Source organism: Dichotomopilus funicola (assembly GCF_033296635.1).
Source record: "Dichotomopilus funicola strain CBS 141.50 unplaced genomic scaffold C8A04scaffold_59, whole genome shotgun sequence".
NCBI lineage: Eukaryota > Fungi > Ascomycota > Sordariomycetes > Sordariales > Chaetomiaceae > Dichotomopilus > Dichotomopilus funicola.
In genome coordinates, this window is record NW_026944080.1 from 1 (window position 1) to 13,203 (window position 13,203).

Here is a 13,203-nt window from a genome sequence, read left to right on the forward strand (position 1 = left end):
CGGACGGCAATACGCTCGCGTCGGCTTCGGGCGATCAGACGATCCGGCTCTGGGAGACGGCGACCGGCGTACATCGGCAAACGCTCAAGGGGCATAGCGGCCCAGTTAGGACAGTAGCGTTCTCGCCGGACGGCAAATGTCTCGAGACAGACCGAGGGCTGCTGAGCATAACCGTAAATTCCGAAGCTTCAAGCAGCTCTGGAGGCCAGAAACCCGCCAGTAGTTTGCTCTTCGTCGGCGATAATTGGGTTATAAGAGATGGGAAGAGCGTTCTTTGGCTTCCCGTCGACTATCGGGCAAGATGTGTGGCGGTTCATGGTCACACACTCATCCTAGGACATAGCTCTGGCCGAGTGACGTTCTTTCGGTTTGCTTTTACAGAGTGATGGATTTTCTACAATCGCTGCAATGTTCTACATATTTTATTATCTCTGTTTAAGCGAAGGGCCTGGGAACCGTCTTTACTTTATATAATTTACTTTTCGCCCCTGACGCAATTCTGAAAGACATTTCTTGCCACCATCTGAGGTTTGCTGCCGGTCCTTGGCCTCGATAAGAACCGGAATATCCATCTTCCAGGTGTAACGTAGTTGCAGCAACATAAGATATATTCAGCCGGGAGAGAGAGGTGCAGATTTGGTAAAGGGCGCGACGAAGCGGAATAATGCGATATAATCATCCGAGATGATCTTGAGTAGAGGTTCACGCCTTATAAAAACACCAAGCCAACACCGGAAGAAAGTCATTACGCAGCTGCAAAATCCCCGACAGTATCTACAGTAACCGAGCTATAAAGGCGCTCACACTTGTCAAGCGCCTGTGTCTCCGCCATGTGCTCGTAAGGTTCTATATCTCGTCCCACTCCTCCGCAGACCGGGTTGTAGGAAGCGCGGAAGGCATCAAGGTCGCTCCCGACAGAATTATCTTTGATGACCGCCCGTCGCCTCCTAGTGCAGGCTGGAGGAAGATGCCGTCGTCCACCTTCTCCTTTAGCACAAGGTCGTCGCCGTGGAATGCCTTGAGCGTGCGGAACAGCGTGATATTCCGGAAGTCTACAGAATCTTGGCCCTCGAGAGCTTCCTCCAGGACACGGCAATGTAATTAGTTGTTTCCCAACTTCCTTCAGACCAACCCGCCTCGACCTCCCTCAGAAGTGAGCGGCGAGTGGTGGACCACCTCGGACGAGTTGGGTCACGTGTGGCATCAAACTCTCAGGATAAGCAAAGACCATCGCGGGCTTTCTCCGGACCGCTGCAGCCCTGACCATCCCTGAAGTGGCCCGGGCAGGGTGTCTTTCAGCTCGTCTGCCTGAAGGCGGGGCTCTGCCCTTGATTGGCCGCTGGGCTGCACCTGCTGCATAGGCGAGAACGGTTTGCACGGCACAGCCAGTTTCACCGTTTTATTGAAACGGACGGCACTAACAGGAGAAAAGAGGCGCCCGTTTTTGCATCCCGAGACCCTCTGTTTTTTGACCCCTCTTCCCCGAATAGATAAACCACTTGACCGCTGGACTAGTACTCAGGTCGGTGACGACTGGGGAATCCCCGGTGTTGTATGTTTTTGATTCTTTTTCTTGATACAAAACCAAACAATCTGCAAGATAACCCAAGGCCTGGAAGAACCCTGGCTCTAATGAGTTGTTACTGTTCACGGCGCGACAGCTTAACCTCTCATTAATTACTCCATGGCTTCTTCAATTTGGAAGGTTGGTTTCTCACCAACATGGGTTAACTTTGATTCGAAAGTCAGGGTTAGGGTTAAGGCTGAGGCTAACTTTGAGATGCGACATTGGCATTCGGGCCGTCACACATGGGAGGAAGGATTTGAGAGATTAATATACTAATACGTAAGCTGCTTAATATTCGTGGCCTGGTTTCTTCCTGCTGTCTTGCGCTCCTTGTTCCGTTCTCGTACGCATCCGTGCTCCCCCCGGAAGCTTGATTGCAATTAATACCAAACAGCTCAATGTAAAGCAATTAACGCCGGCATCCACCATTTTTGTACCGGGTCGATTGCAGGCCAAGTTGCACTTCCTTCTTAAAGGCGGCCCCAATCTTGAAATTTCAATCCAAACTCATTAATATCCCGCCAACATTCCAACTCCCCAAAAGAATAAATTCCCGCTCCATGCTCCCATATGACGTGCCACCTTGAGACCTGACCGGCTAAACGTGTTGATTACGCGGGACACTGCAACGCCAAGTGGAGCCGGCCGTTCCCCGGCATTTCGGGAGATCAACACGGAGTGCCGCGAAATCCGGGGTGGGCCGCGTCTGATTGGTGGGATAGACAGCAAATGCACCGGACACCGGGTTCCGCCGAGGGATCACCGTTGTGAATGCCGGGTTGGGTGCGGAGGTTAGGCGGAGGTTAGAAACGCGGTGATATTGAGGGATGGAGCGGAAGTTGGGAACCGGGTCGGCTGGAATGATGATTTCGAACTCGTTCCGGGTTTGGTTTTTTTTTTGACTGTGTGAGAAATAGTAATAATAATACGAGTATCCCGGATCTCGCTCTGATCTTCACCGTCGATCTTCCTCATCTCAGATCATCCCAGATCTCTCGTGTAGATCCCATCACCATGGCGCTCTGGGCCTTTGCGCTGCTGGCCACGGCCACAGCCACGGCCAACCCAATCGCTCGCCGAGCAGCCATCCCCTGGCCAGAACCCGTCCCAGCATCCGACACGCCCCCCGTCGACTGGTCCTCCCTCCCACCGCCAAACTACCCGCGCAACTCCCCTACCGTCCGCACCAACACTCTCAAAGCGAACGATAATTCCGACTATACCCCCCCCCTCTCCGTCTCCTGGGTCACCCGCAACTCCACCAGTTTCATAACAACCCCCCAAGACCAACGCACCTGCAACGCCTGCTGGGCCTTCGCCGTAACCGCGCTCATCGAATCCCAAATCCGCATCGAACACGGCCCCTGGTCCAAACGGTCCGAATCCGACGTGCACGACGGTCTCGGCGCCGCCTGCGCCAGCGTCGGCAACGCCGAGGAAACACTTGCTTGGCTCGCCGGGCAGGGCGATATTTACGTGAACAACACAAGTTTGAAACCGCCCGGGATAGCGGACTGGCCGTGTGATCCGTACCGGGATAGTGATCATGCTTATGAGGCGTGTGGGGATAGACGGGGGAGGGCGACGCAGGTGCCGTATTACCAGGGGCTGGGGACGGTCGGGGAGCAGAAGGGGTGGGTGGATCGGTATGGGCCGGTGGTGGCTACTTTTGTGTTGTATGAGGATTTTGGGGGGTGGCATCCCGGGAAGGAGGGGGAGGTGTATAGGTGGGATGGGGTGAGTGCGACGAATGGGAATCATTTGGCGTTGGTGGTTGGGTATGATGATGAGAGGGGGGCGTGGTTGATGAAGAATAGTTGGGGGACGGGGTGGGGGGAGGCGGGGTATGTGTGGTTTGCGTAGGTTTTTTTCGTTTCTTTCTTTTCCTTTTTTTTTCTTTCCTTTTTTTGTTTTTTTTGGTGACTGACCGTCCCAGCTACGACGAAGCCAACATCGACTCATGGACCAAATACGGCCTCGTCAACGTCAACCCCGACCCCTGGACACGCCGGCGTCACCAAAGCGGCAGTCTCCTAATATCCGGCAACGGCGAAACCCACCGCAACGCCGAACTCCTCCTCCCAAACTCCGACTCTTCCGGGTTCGTGCATGTCTCGCGGGATGGGGATACTGGGACATGGAGTTCAGTGGCTGAAATAAAAAGTGAGAACGCGCTGACCAGTCCGCCGGCGGTGATTGGGACGTCGTGGAACAGAGACTTTCACGCTGTGGGGGTCGATGAGAAGGGGACGTTGGTGCAGTGGGTGTTTAACCAGACAGCTGCCGCGTGGTCGCAGGTTGCTACCCTTGACGGGGTGGAGGGCGTGCCGGGGTTGGTGCAGAGCGATGGGTCGCAGTTGATTGTGGTGGTCAGGCATGCCGATGGGAGTTTGAATGAGGTATTTTTTCTCTTTGTTTACTTTACCCCTTTTCATACCCACGACCCTACCATGCCCTTCAACGCTACTGTTTCCCTCAGCCATTCCCCCTTACTCCCTCAATTCACCCCTACCGACCTCCCTGAACCCCCTAGTTCCGTTCCGTTCCCCTTTCAAACTTCCTAAGTAAATGCTAACACCCCCCAGTACCAACAACCCCCCCACACCACCACCTGGTCCCACACCTCAACCCTCACCCCCCCCTCCTCCATCTCCCACTCCGGCCCCTCCCTCCTCCAATCCAACACCCACCTCGACCTTTACGCTTCCGCCTCCACCACCCCCAACTCTCCACCCTCCTACGGCCATCTCTACACCGTTGCTGTCCGTGTCGACGGGCAGTTACAACTATTTTGGAGGCCGGGCGGGCCAGATGGGGTTTGGGTTGCTGGGGAGGTGTTCGGGGATGGTTTTACGGCTGCTGAAGGGGAGGAGATAGTACCGGTGATGATACAGGATTATTTTAATACGCAGAATGAGACGTCCGTCGGGGGGTTTCAGCTCGTCGTCGCTGACGCAGAGGGGAATATCCAGCATTGGACACGGGATAATTCGGATCTAGCAGACCGGTTGGAGCCGCCGAGGGAAGGGACTGATTCGGGGAGGTGGGTGTTGACTGAGACGGTAACGCCGGAAGGGGGGAAGGTGAAGAGAGTGTTAGGGTTGGTGTTGGGGAGTGATGGGGAGCGGATGAGGATGGTGAGTGAGGGGGTGAAGGGGGAGGTGGTGTGGTGGATATGGGACGGGGCGTGGAAGAAGGGGGAGGTTGTTGATGTTGAGGGGATGAAGATGGGGGAGGCGGTGAGTGGGGGGTAAATACGCATTATAGAGGTTCAAGATGGGGAGAATAGACGATTTATATATGATTCTGGTTGAAATATTATGTTTAACCCCAAGGATACCAATTCCGACTGCCTTTCTAGAATATATTGATATGATATCCAATTGTTACATCCACTTCAAGTCAACAAAGTTACGTCTCGACTCCTCAAATCTCAAACCCCCCCGTCAAATCCATCACCCGCTCCGGGTCATACACATCCCGAATAGCCCGCAGCCTGGCCAGGTTCTCGGCCCCATACAGCTTCTCCGACGGCGTGGTGGCCACGGCGTAGTTGTTGTACTCCAGAAAGTCCTCCTGGTAGATCCCCTCGGCGGCCGCCACCTTTTTGACCGTGGCAGTCGACTGCGCCAGCTGGTCGTACCAGAAGTCGTCCTCGGCGGGGTTGGTCCAGGCGAAGTAGTAGTTGAGCTGCCCGCGGTCAATAATCGAGCACAAAAAGAAAGAAGAAAAAACAAGAAATTTGAGGAAACGTACCGGAAGAAGAGACTCAGTATGCGGAAAAGCACCGCCGGCGTCGTACTGGCCGTACTTCATGAACGGCTCCAGCTCGATGCTGACCATCGTTCCGCTGTGCAAGGCCGACAGTTTCCCAAGGCGCTACTCATGTCAGCTTCTTTCTGCCTCTCTCTTCGTTTCCCTTTTCTCTCAACTCAAAAGCAAGAAACAACAAAACTCACCTCCAACTCCCCCTTAACAGCCTCCAAAAACCCCTCCGTAAAAGTCGTCGTCGAAAACGACCCAAACGTCCCCCTAACATTCTGCACCACCCTTGCGGGGAAACTATTCACAAACTCCACATACGTCTTGGGCGCCGCCGTGTCAAACCAGCTGGGGATCGCATCAAATGCCTCAAAGGCCGTCGGCTCGTTGGGGCCGTCGTAGAAGAGCAGGGTTAGGGAGGTGACTCCCAAAGCGTCGGAGTCGAGGGTCGTGATGACTTGGGCCCGGGGGTCGGTGTTGGTTTGCAGGAAGTGGTTGGTTGCGTTGAGGAGGGCGGGGATGTGCTCGGTTGTGTAACCCCGGAGGCCGCCCTGTATTTGTTTATTAATGGGATCCTAACTAATGAGAGATATTCGTGCGAGAAAGAGAGAGACTTACCCAAACCTTGGCCGGTTGAGGATGAGTGCGGTAGACAGCCGAGGTGACGATGCCAAAACGGTTGAGGCCGCCGCGGAGGGCAAAAAAGAGGTCGGGGTTGACCTCGTCCGAGGCGGTTGTGATGGTGCCGTTCTATCTTGGTCAGATCCACGCAGCAAGGAGTATGTCTATCTCGGATAACTCACAGGCAGCACAACGTTGAACGACTCGATAGTGTCCGTGGTCAAGCCGTGCTGGTTAGTTTTCCTAGTCATGTTAGCTTCGTTCATACACACCCTCTCACTCCTTCTCTCACCCTCAGACGACACATACCACGAAAACCCTCCACCCAAACTAAACCCCCCGACCCCAGGCCCCGGCACCCGTCCACCCACCACATTCACCCCCGAGTCCTGCAACGCACTATACACATCCGTCCACCGTTGTCCAAACCCCAACTCCACCGTCTTCAAATCCCCCGCCAACACCACCTGATCCAGCCCCTTGAGCCTAATATGCACACCCTCCGTGCTAGAGAACCCTTTGTTGGTGGAGTGCCCGCCCGAGATGACGGCAAAGGGGGTGCGGGTGCGTGCGATGAGCTGAAGGACGCGCGATACGTCTTCCGCTGAGCCGGCGTCGACTACGCAGGCGGCTTGTTGGCTGGAGGACCAGAACCAGTGCGCTTGGGCGGAGGTGTAGCGGGCCACGCTTACTGGTATCTGTCAGATGGTGTATTGAATTTGGAGGGGGGGGGGGCAGAAGAGTAGAAGAGATAAGGGGGACGTACTGGGATAAACAACCTCGCTAGCACCCGAAATGATCCCCTCAATCTGCTTGCAAGCCGCCGTGTAATCCTCACCAGCAGCAGCCGAAACACCACTGCCCAGCACCAGGGCCAGCGCGACGCCAGCGAGGGCGGAAAGACGGGCCATGTTTGTTAACAAAGGCAACAAAATACCACAGGCTGGGATCCAAAACAGGTAATTAACCAAACACAGAGAGTTAAGGTAACGTCACGTCACGTCAGCACGACAGCAAACAAAGCGCAGTACGACCGACCGACCGACCGAACAGACGCGAGAGAGGGGCGGACCGACGCGTGGGTGTGTCCATGGTTATAAACGCCCAGATATTCTTCTCTTTCGCCAGACGCGGGACCAGACGTCCGCGGTGTCCGGGCCCGGCCGGGAGTCCGAGAGATGGATGGATGGATGCCATGAGATGTGAGGTGGGAGATGTGAGGTGGTAGTCTCAGTGGGGATGAGCCAACGGGAACCGCGGAGCCGGGGGGTGGGAGACCAGCTCACGGTCACCAGGTTGGGGGTCTTGGGTTTACAGTCAGGAGTGTGTGTAGTTTCCAGACAGTGGTTTGGCTATCGTGACTCGTTGCCCGTCCATACAGAGAACAAAGCAAGAGTCAATAAGCAAGCACGTGTCGCGTATTTACATAGTATATGCAGTCGTCGACCAAACCTCGGCTGCCGATCCCCGGCACGGATCCGAGACGTGATCTTGCGAAGTCGACAGAATCTGGGGAAATGGCGCGGGGAAGGGGAGTCCATTGTGCCCTCACTCCACCGCTGCTCCATCGATCCGCGCTGGGAAACACCCACGATTGTGTTGCCGCTTTTGGAAATGGTCTAACAAGGCAGAGCCCGGTTTCGGGCAGGTGGCTGTCTGGGAAGGGGTAGTTGGGAAGTGGGATAGCAATGGCCAATGCGTGTATGTAAAAGTTGAAACTTGAAACCATGCCCGTCATCAGTATGATCTTGCGAGCGAGCCTCACCAGCCGAGTTTGTTGCCGTGGGAGCATAACGTTATTTCGCTAAGCAATATACTTCTCACGGCTTCCAATCCTACCCTAGTGGACGTCGGACTTTGGTCCGTCCAATCCCGCTCCTCTCGGAAAGTCTTCAGCTCCCAGTTTCCACCAAACTAGGAACACCAAACTAGGAACACCAACCAAGGACCACTGGTCGCCGGCCATCGGCCTAGCAAACCCGGCACTTCATCCAGGTTTCCAGAGCCTTGCGAGCCCTGCGAGCGTTACACCACCTCGGAGAAAAAAAAAGAAAAACAAGGAAAAGTTCCGGTCATCCAAGACAGTGCACTCACCAAGACATTCCTCCACATTCTCACACGACTGTTCGGATCCAGGAATTAACGTTTTGGTCCACCTTCACAAGACAGTTACAGTGGACCAGCCAAAGTTCCATCCCAAACAGGGAATGCCATAACCATGCAGCGGGATGGCAAGATGGAGTCTGGACGATTCCGGTCTGGCTTCCGAGCGGCCGAACGCGCTGTTGGGTCCGGGGCCAAGGGCTCCACAGCGCGGCAGTTGAGCTTGGTTCACGGGCGGATAGCCCGCGAAGGCCAGAAAGAAAACGTGGTTGGAAAGATAGACCTCCATATTACCGGCATAACTCATATTCTTCGCCCTACGAATAAAACAAGGCGATTTGGCTGGGCGCGTGGTGAAATTCGGTACGATGCGACGTCCAACGGACATTTAGAACCTCACAGTGGCCCTGAGCCGTCCTGTTCCGAAGGGGAACGGTCAAAAGAACACTCAAAATCAAGGTTTCCATCAATCACGCCCGGTAAGGCCGGCAATCGGCCGTGCGCGCCGAGTCGCCGGCCATACCAGGACACCATCATCGCTGAAGAAAGCGATGAGACAACACAAAAAGCAAGACATTTCTCTCACCTCGCACCACAAGTGGACCCAAAACCTCCGGCTCGGGTTCGGTTTCTTCGGCACCCCACACTTGACGATCGCGCCACAATTTCTCCGTTTGTGAGGCTGCGTTTCACGTGTTTCCCCACGACCCCTCCCTTTGAAGAAACAAGAAACTCGCCCCGAGAGCGTCAAGCATTGACCAAGCATTGGCATCTTCCCGGGCCGCCCCGTATTTTTCTGTCAACACCTTGTTTGCTCATGTCATAAGATGGCCCGAATATGATATTGTTCCATGATATTGAGCACGACTCGTCAATTTCAGCCAGCCAAGTCCCTTATGAGGCGACTTAAGATGCACCGAACTCAGCTGGTACGGCGCAGCCTCCGGAACAAAGAGGCCGGTGCACCCTTCCCAGAAGAGGAATATGTGCCTGTCAATCCCGGGAAGCACGGCGGGATTGTCAGACGGTTTGTTCCGGTGTTGTCGTTATCGAACCGCGCATGGGTTTGCATGGCCTCGCAAGAGCCTCCCGATTGTAAATCATCTGATATTCTCACGTCATGCTGGTATCCATATTCCATACGGATCCATATGACGACGAGAAGCTTGGCACATCTGGCAGATAACAATCCTCACGATGGATTGGTGGAATCAAGGAACCCCTCGCAAGGCACGAAGAAAAAAAAAAGAAATATCAACCCAATCCCACGACCCCTTCCATCACGAATCTCAAAAGCAAAACAAAAACCCACTGATAAGTCAACGGAGAACTTCACATCCGAAATATCCCAGTGCCCGCTACCAAAACCCACATCAATTCGGGTTCGGCTTCGGCTTCCTCGGCGCCCGGGATCGACAGGCCCCACCCCCACACTGGATGGTCCTGAGTTAGCTCCAGGGGACAGGCTCGGGTTGGCCGTTACGCCGATGCACCGATAGGTGTTGCAAGAACAGACTTGGTCCGAGCCCCGAACACTGATGAAAACTATCGTGGTTTGTTGTTGTTGTTGTTGTTGTTTCTTTCCTTTTTTTGAAAAAAAAAGGAAAAATGAGAAAGACAGAGGTTCTAACGGTTACGGTGATGAGGCGAGAATCGGCGCCGATAGAACGGAGACGCTGATGAGAACGAAAGTGAGATATTTACAAGACAGTGGAAGAGGAAGGCTACGAAGCGTGGAGGACAGGGAGTAAAGATATCAGAATTACACCACCCCCTATCCGGATCTTTCAATATCGACACGTTTGGTGTTGGCCGTTACGAAATGTCTTGATTCCATTATGAGAATTGCAACGTCGAGAGCAACCTAAAAGTAGGTATTTCCCAGAGTAATCAGGGAATGAACTTAGACATGAAATCGGCAACGTTGACGAGGTGCACAATTTCGTGTGCTACACTGATCATCATTTGAAACTTGAACAGCTCGTAACCTTCCCGGCCATCCACCGGTACCGCCAGCAAAGCAGCCAGCGATGTGTTTCTTCGCGATGGGCGACTCGCCCCTATTTACATTCATCGCGGCGAGGGGCTTTTTGTCAATGACGCTTCTCTTTGGCCGCGGCTGAATCACACCCTTGGCTGGCATATCGGTCGACCCAGGGAGACCGCCGCAGTGAAGCTCCCGGTGATTGGTGTACCCAACAAGGCGGTTAGAGATCCAAGCTCCCGTCCCTCCGTTACAAGAGACCACAACCTGGTCGGCTGAGCCCGACCTGGTAGACAAGTTCGATGGAGCAGGCGAGTGGGACGAACCCCGACTCACGTTGAACTACAGCAACGTCCATGAAAATCTCCCTGGTATCAACATCACATACTTGAGGGATGTGCACGACCACTTGTCTCACCCAGGAATCGGCTCATACTCATCATTTGATCTGGGGCACGCGTACTGGAACGCCACGGCGCACCCGGGTAATCTACGTCCGGTTCTGCGTTCGGTTCTGCGTTCAGTTCTGCGTTCGGTTCGAATCCAACCGTAACTATGCCTCGACCTACCCCTTCGCGCCGCCGTGTTCACCTACCCGCCTCCCCTGGCTCTATTTCCTTTTGCTCAAACTGCCGCCGTAACTTGCCTAGAGAGGATTTCCCAGCTCGGCCGAACGGGGCCCCATACGCAACCTGCAGGGCCTGACGGACTGCGCGAGCAGCCCGCAGGTTAGATGCTACGGGCACCGGCATTCGTACTCGAAATCGGTATATAATTAAACAACACTCTCTGGTGATAATTTTCAAAAATCCTCCACATCAACACTGAATCTCCCGAAACTCATACCCTGACACTCCCAGCATCTCATCCGTCGCCACATGTCAAAAGTGACTTTTCCAAACCGGACAATAGAACGGACTCCCGCGGCGAAAACAACGAAAACCTCCCAACCATGAGTCCTCCACCCTTCGGGTTAGCCAAGAGGTTGCTTTTCCAAGAACCCAGGCTAACCGTGTTCGCCCGTCCCGTAAGACTACACGTTTTGCTGCAAATGGGATCGGGCCGCCGGGACTATCTCCAGGTCAACTGGTTCAAGCAGCGAGCCGCCGAAATCGAGCGGTAAAATCAGAATCCTTAACCCCGGACCACTGGCTTCACCAAATCGGGTCTGATGGGCCATGGCCCTTAAGCTTCCAGATCTCCTTGCCCGATTCCGCAGCCCAGATACGGACCGCCGTTCTTAGCAGCCCAAGCCAGAGGTTAAAGAGGAAAGACGAGTGGCTGACGAGACCGATTATGTCAAGAGAGATGGAAAGTTTTAGCTCTCCACGGCTCTCATCAAGCTCGACGGTTTGCCTTTGCGGCATCTTACGCATCCTTGCAGGGATTAGGCACAAAGCGCGCTGAGTGTCATCGCTTGACCCGGATACGACCTGGCTACCGTCCGAGGAGGATGCTCGACCATGCCATTAGAAGACATTTAGGGGTGACACATAGCGAAAGTCATTGCTGAATGGACCGTCTACGTCCAGTCCAGGGTGAGCTTTTTGGTGTTTAGAGTCTAGTTGTCACTTTTCTCCTCCATTTCTTCTTCAGTTCATATTAGTCCATCAAATTATCATGTTTATATATGCTTAATTCTGTTATCATTTGCTCCGTTAATCATGACGTCGATCATTTTGACCGTGCACTTTCTTTTCATTTCTTTTTGTTCGTTTCTTAAACAACGACGACAGAACACTCCTGCAGAGGGATGGATGGTTCTGGCTGAGGATCAAAAAGATCACCCACAAGATGCCCACCTTCAAGACAGCGGAATACCTACACCACGTAGCTTCCCAGGGTCTCGACTATCCCTGACATCGCCTGTGCTAGTCAGACTACGCTAACGGAGCTCTAGCAAACGGCTTTTCACCCACTGCTGCGGTGTCACCTTGGAACAGGAGTCTTGGGGAATTCGTGGTTCAATTGTACAGGAAGGAGACAACTACATTTTGCGTCGCAATGATTCAATAATCCTAGACCTGTCCCTCTAATGTTAAGTGTTCAGCATTCCCCTCAAGCCCCATGCTCGAATCCCCCGCCGTGGTTCCTTTCGAGCAACCAACCGTCCCCCCGTGGTTCGAGATCCCCGCGAAGATTGCCATGTCCTTTCCGATCCCTCTTCGCAACGATCCCCGCGCCCTCCTCCAGATCTATCTGGAGCCTAACCGCATGGCGCAGACATGGTACCGTCCCGTCGTTCGCTTTGGCGGCGCTTCATGTACGGGTCTGGGGAGCCGCGTCAAGAGAGAGCCATCACGACCTGCGCCGAGATGTTGGAGAACCAGAGGGGTGTATTAGCGGTCAAGGCACGGGTATGCTTGAGATTGTTAATTAGGCCTTGGACGCAAAGAGTCGGGGAAAGAAAGTACCGTGAGAATGCGGATCCGGACCCTCCTCACTGGGCCTCTACACTCCGCACCCTTGCGCCTCTCGTGGGTAGCTGAAACCCACGGCGATTGAAGTCCTCTCTCGGCTCCGAGTCGGAACAACGATATCGTTAGACATGTCGTAGGTGTACGAGGTCCGTCACCATTCTAGCCGGTCTCGCCAACGACGGTGCGGTCGATGCGGCACCGAATGTTCGACCGGGTCGGTTTCCATGTTGCTGATAGGATAAATCGTAGTCATCGTCATCTCCGACAGCCATTGCCGTTCTTCACGTGAGGAAAATCGCTGTGTGTTCGCGTCATCGGTCGTCCTACCGAGAAGGGGGGTGACCGGGTTGGCTTGACGGGGAGGGAAAAGGGCGAGGTAATGTGTTCGGCAGGCTAGACTCTGGGCTAGACTCTGGGCGTGCGTGAGCAGGACTGTCGCATATCTCGCAGAGTGGCATTAATTAGTGGGAGGGATGATGTTGGTGCGATGGGTGGTGTGTGAGAAGGCCGGTGGTGAAGGTGAGGGTTGTGGTGATTGTGCCCTTGGGCCTTGGAGTGAGAAGTGTCCTCCTTTATATACACTGGCGGCCTGGTGGCCCGGTGTAGTTACCCTCTGCAGGATTAAGATGCTCCTCCCGAATGTGAGGTGATATTGGCAACTGCAAGGGATATCCTCAGTCTCTTGCGAAGGTGCGAACTCTCACTTGTGAAAGTCGCACCAACTTATGCGCTCTCAACAGCAAGTG

The 13,203-nt window shown here is 54.2% G+C and overlaps 2 protein-coding genes across 2 annotated transcripts; one reads left to right on the forward strand and one right to left on the reverse strand.

Moving 5' to 3' along the window:
- Nucleotides 1-2,581: 2,581 nt before the first annotated feature.
- C8A04DRAFT_30997 (uncharacterized protein) lies at nucleotides 2,582-4,821 on the forward strand (the record flags this gene model as incomplete). The annotated part of the gene is made up of 3 exons (XM_062781598.1): nucleotides 2,582-3,426; nucleotides 3,504-3,966; nucleotides 4,153-4,821. The coding sequence occupies 3 exons, from the start codon at nucleotides 2,582-2,584 to the stop codon at nucleotides 4,819-4,821; spliced, it is 1,977 nt and encodes a 658-aa protein (XP_062634739.1).
- Nucleotides 4,822-4,993: 172 nt separating this feature from the next.
- Nucleotides 4,994-6,861, reverse strand: C8A04DRAFT_30998 (uncharacterized protein; the record flags this gene model as incomplete). The annotated part of the gene is made up of 7 exons (XM_062781599.1): nucleotides 4,994-5,257; nucleotides 5,324-5,446; nucleotides 5,527-5,880; nucleotides 5,948-6,079; nucleotides 6,133-6,193; nucleotides 6,260-6,641; nucleotides 6,717-6,861. The coding sequence occupies 7 exons, from the start codon at nucleotides 6,859-6,861 to the stop codon at nucleotides 4,994-4,996; spliced, it is 1,461 nt and encodes a 486-aa protein (XP_062634740.1).
- Nucleotides 6,862-13,203: the final 6,342 nt, after the last annotated feature.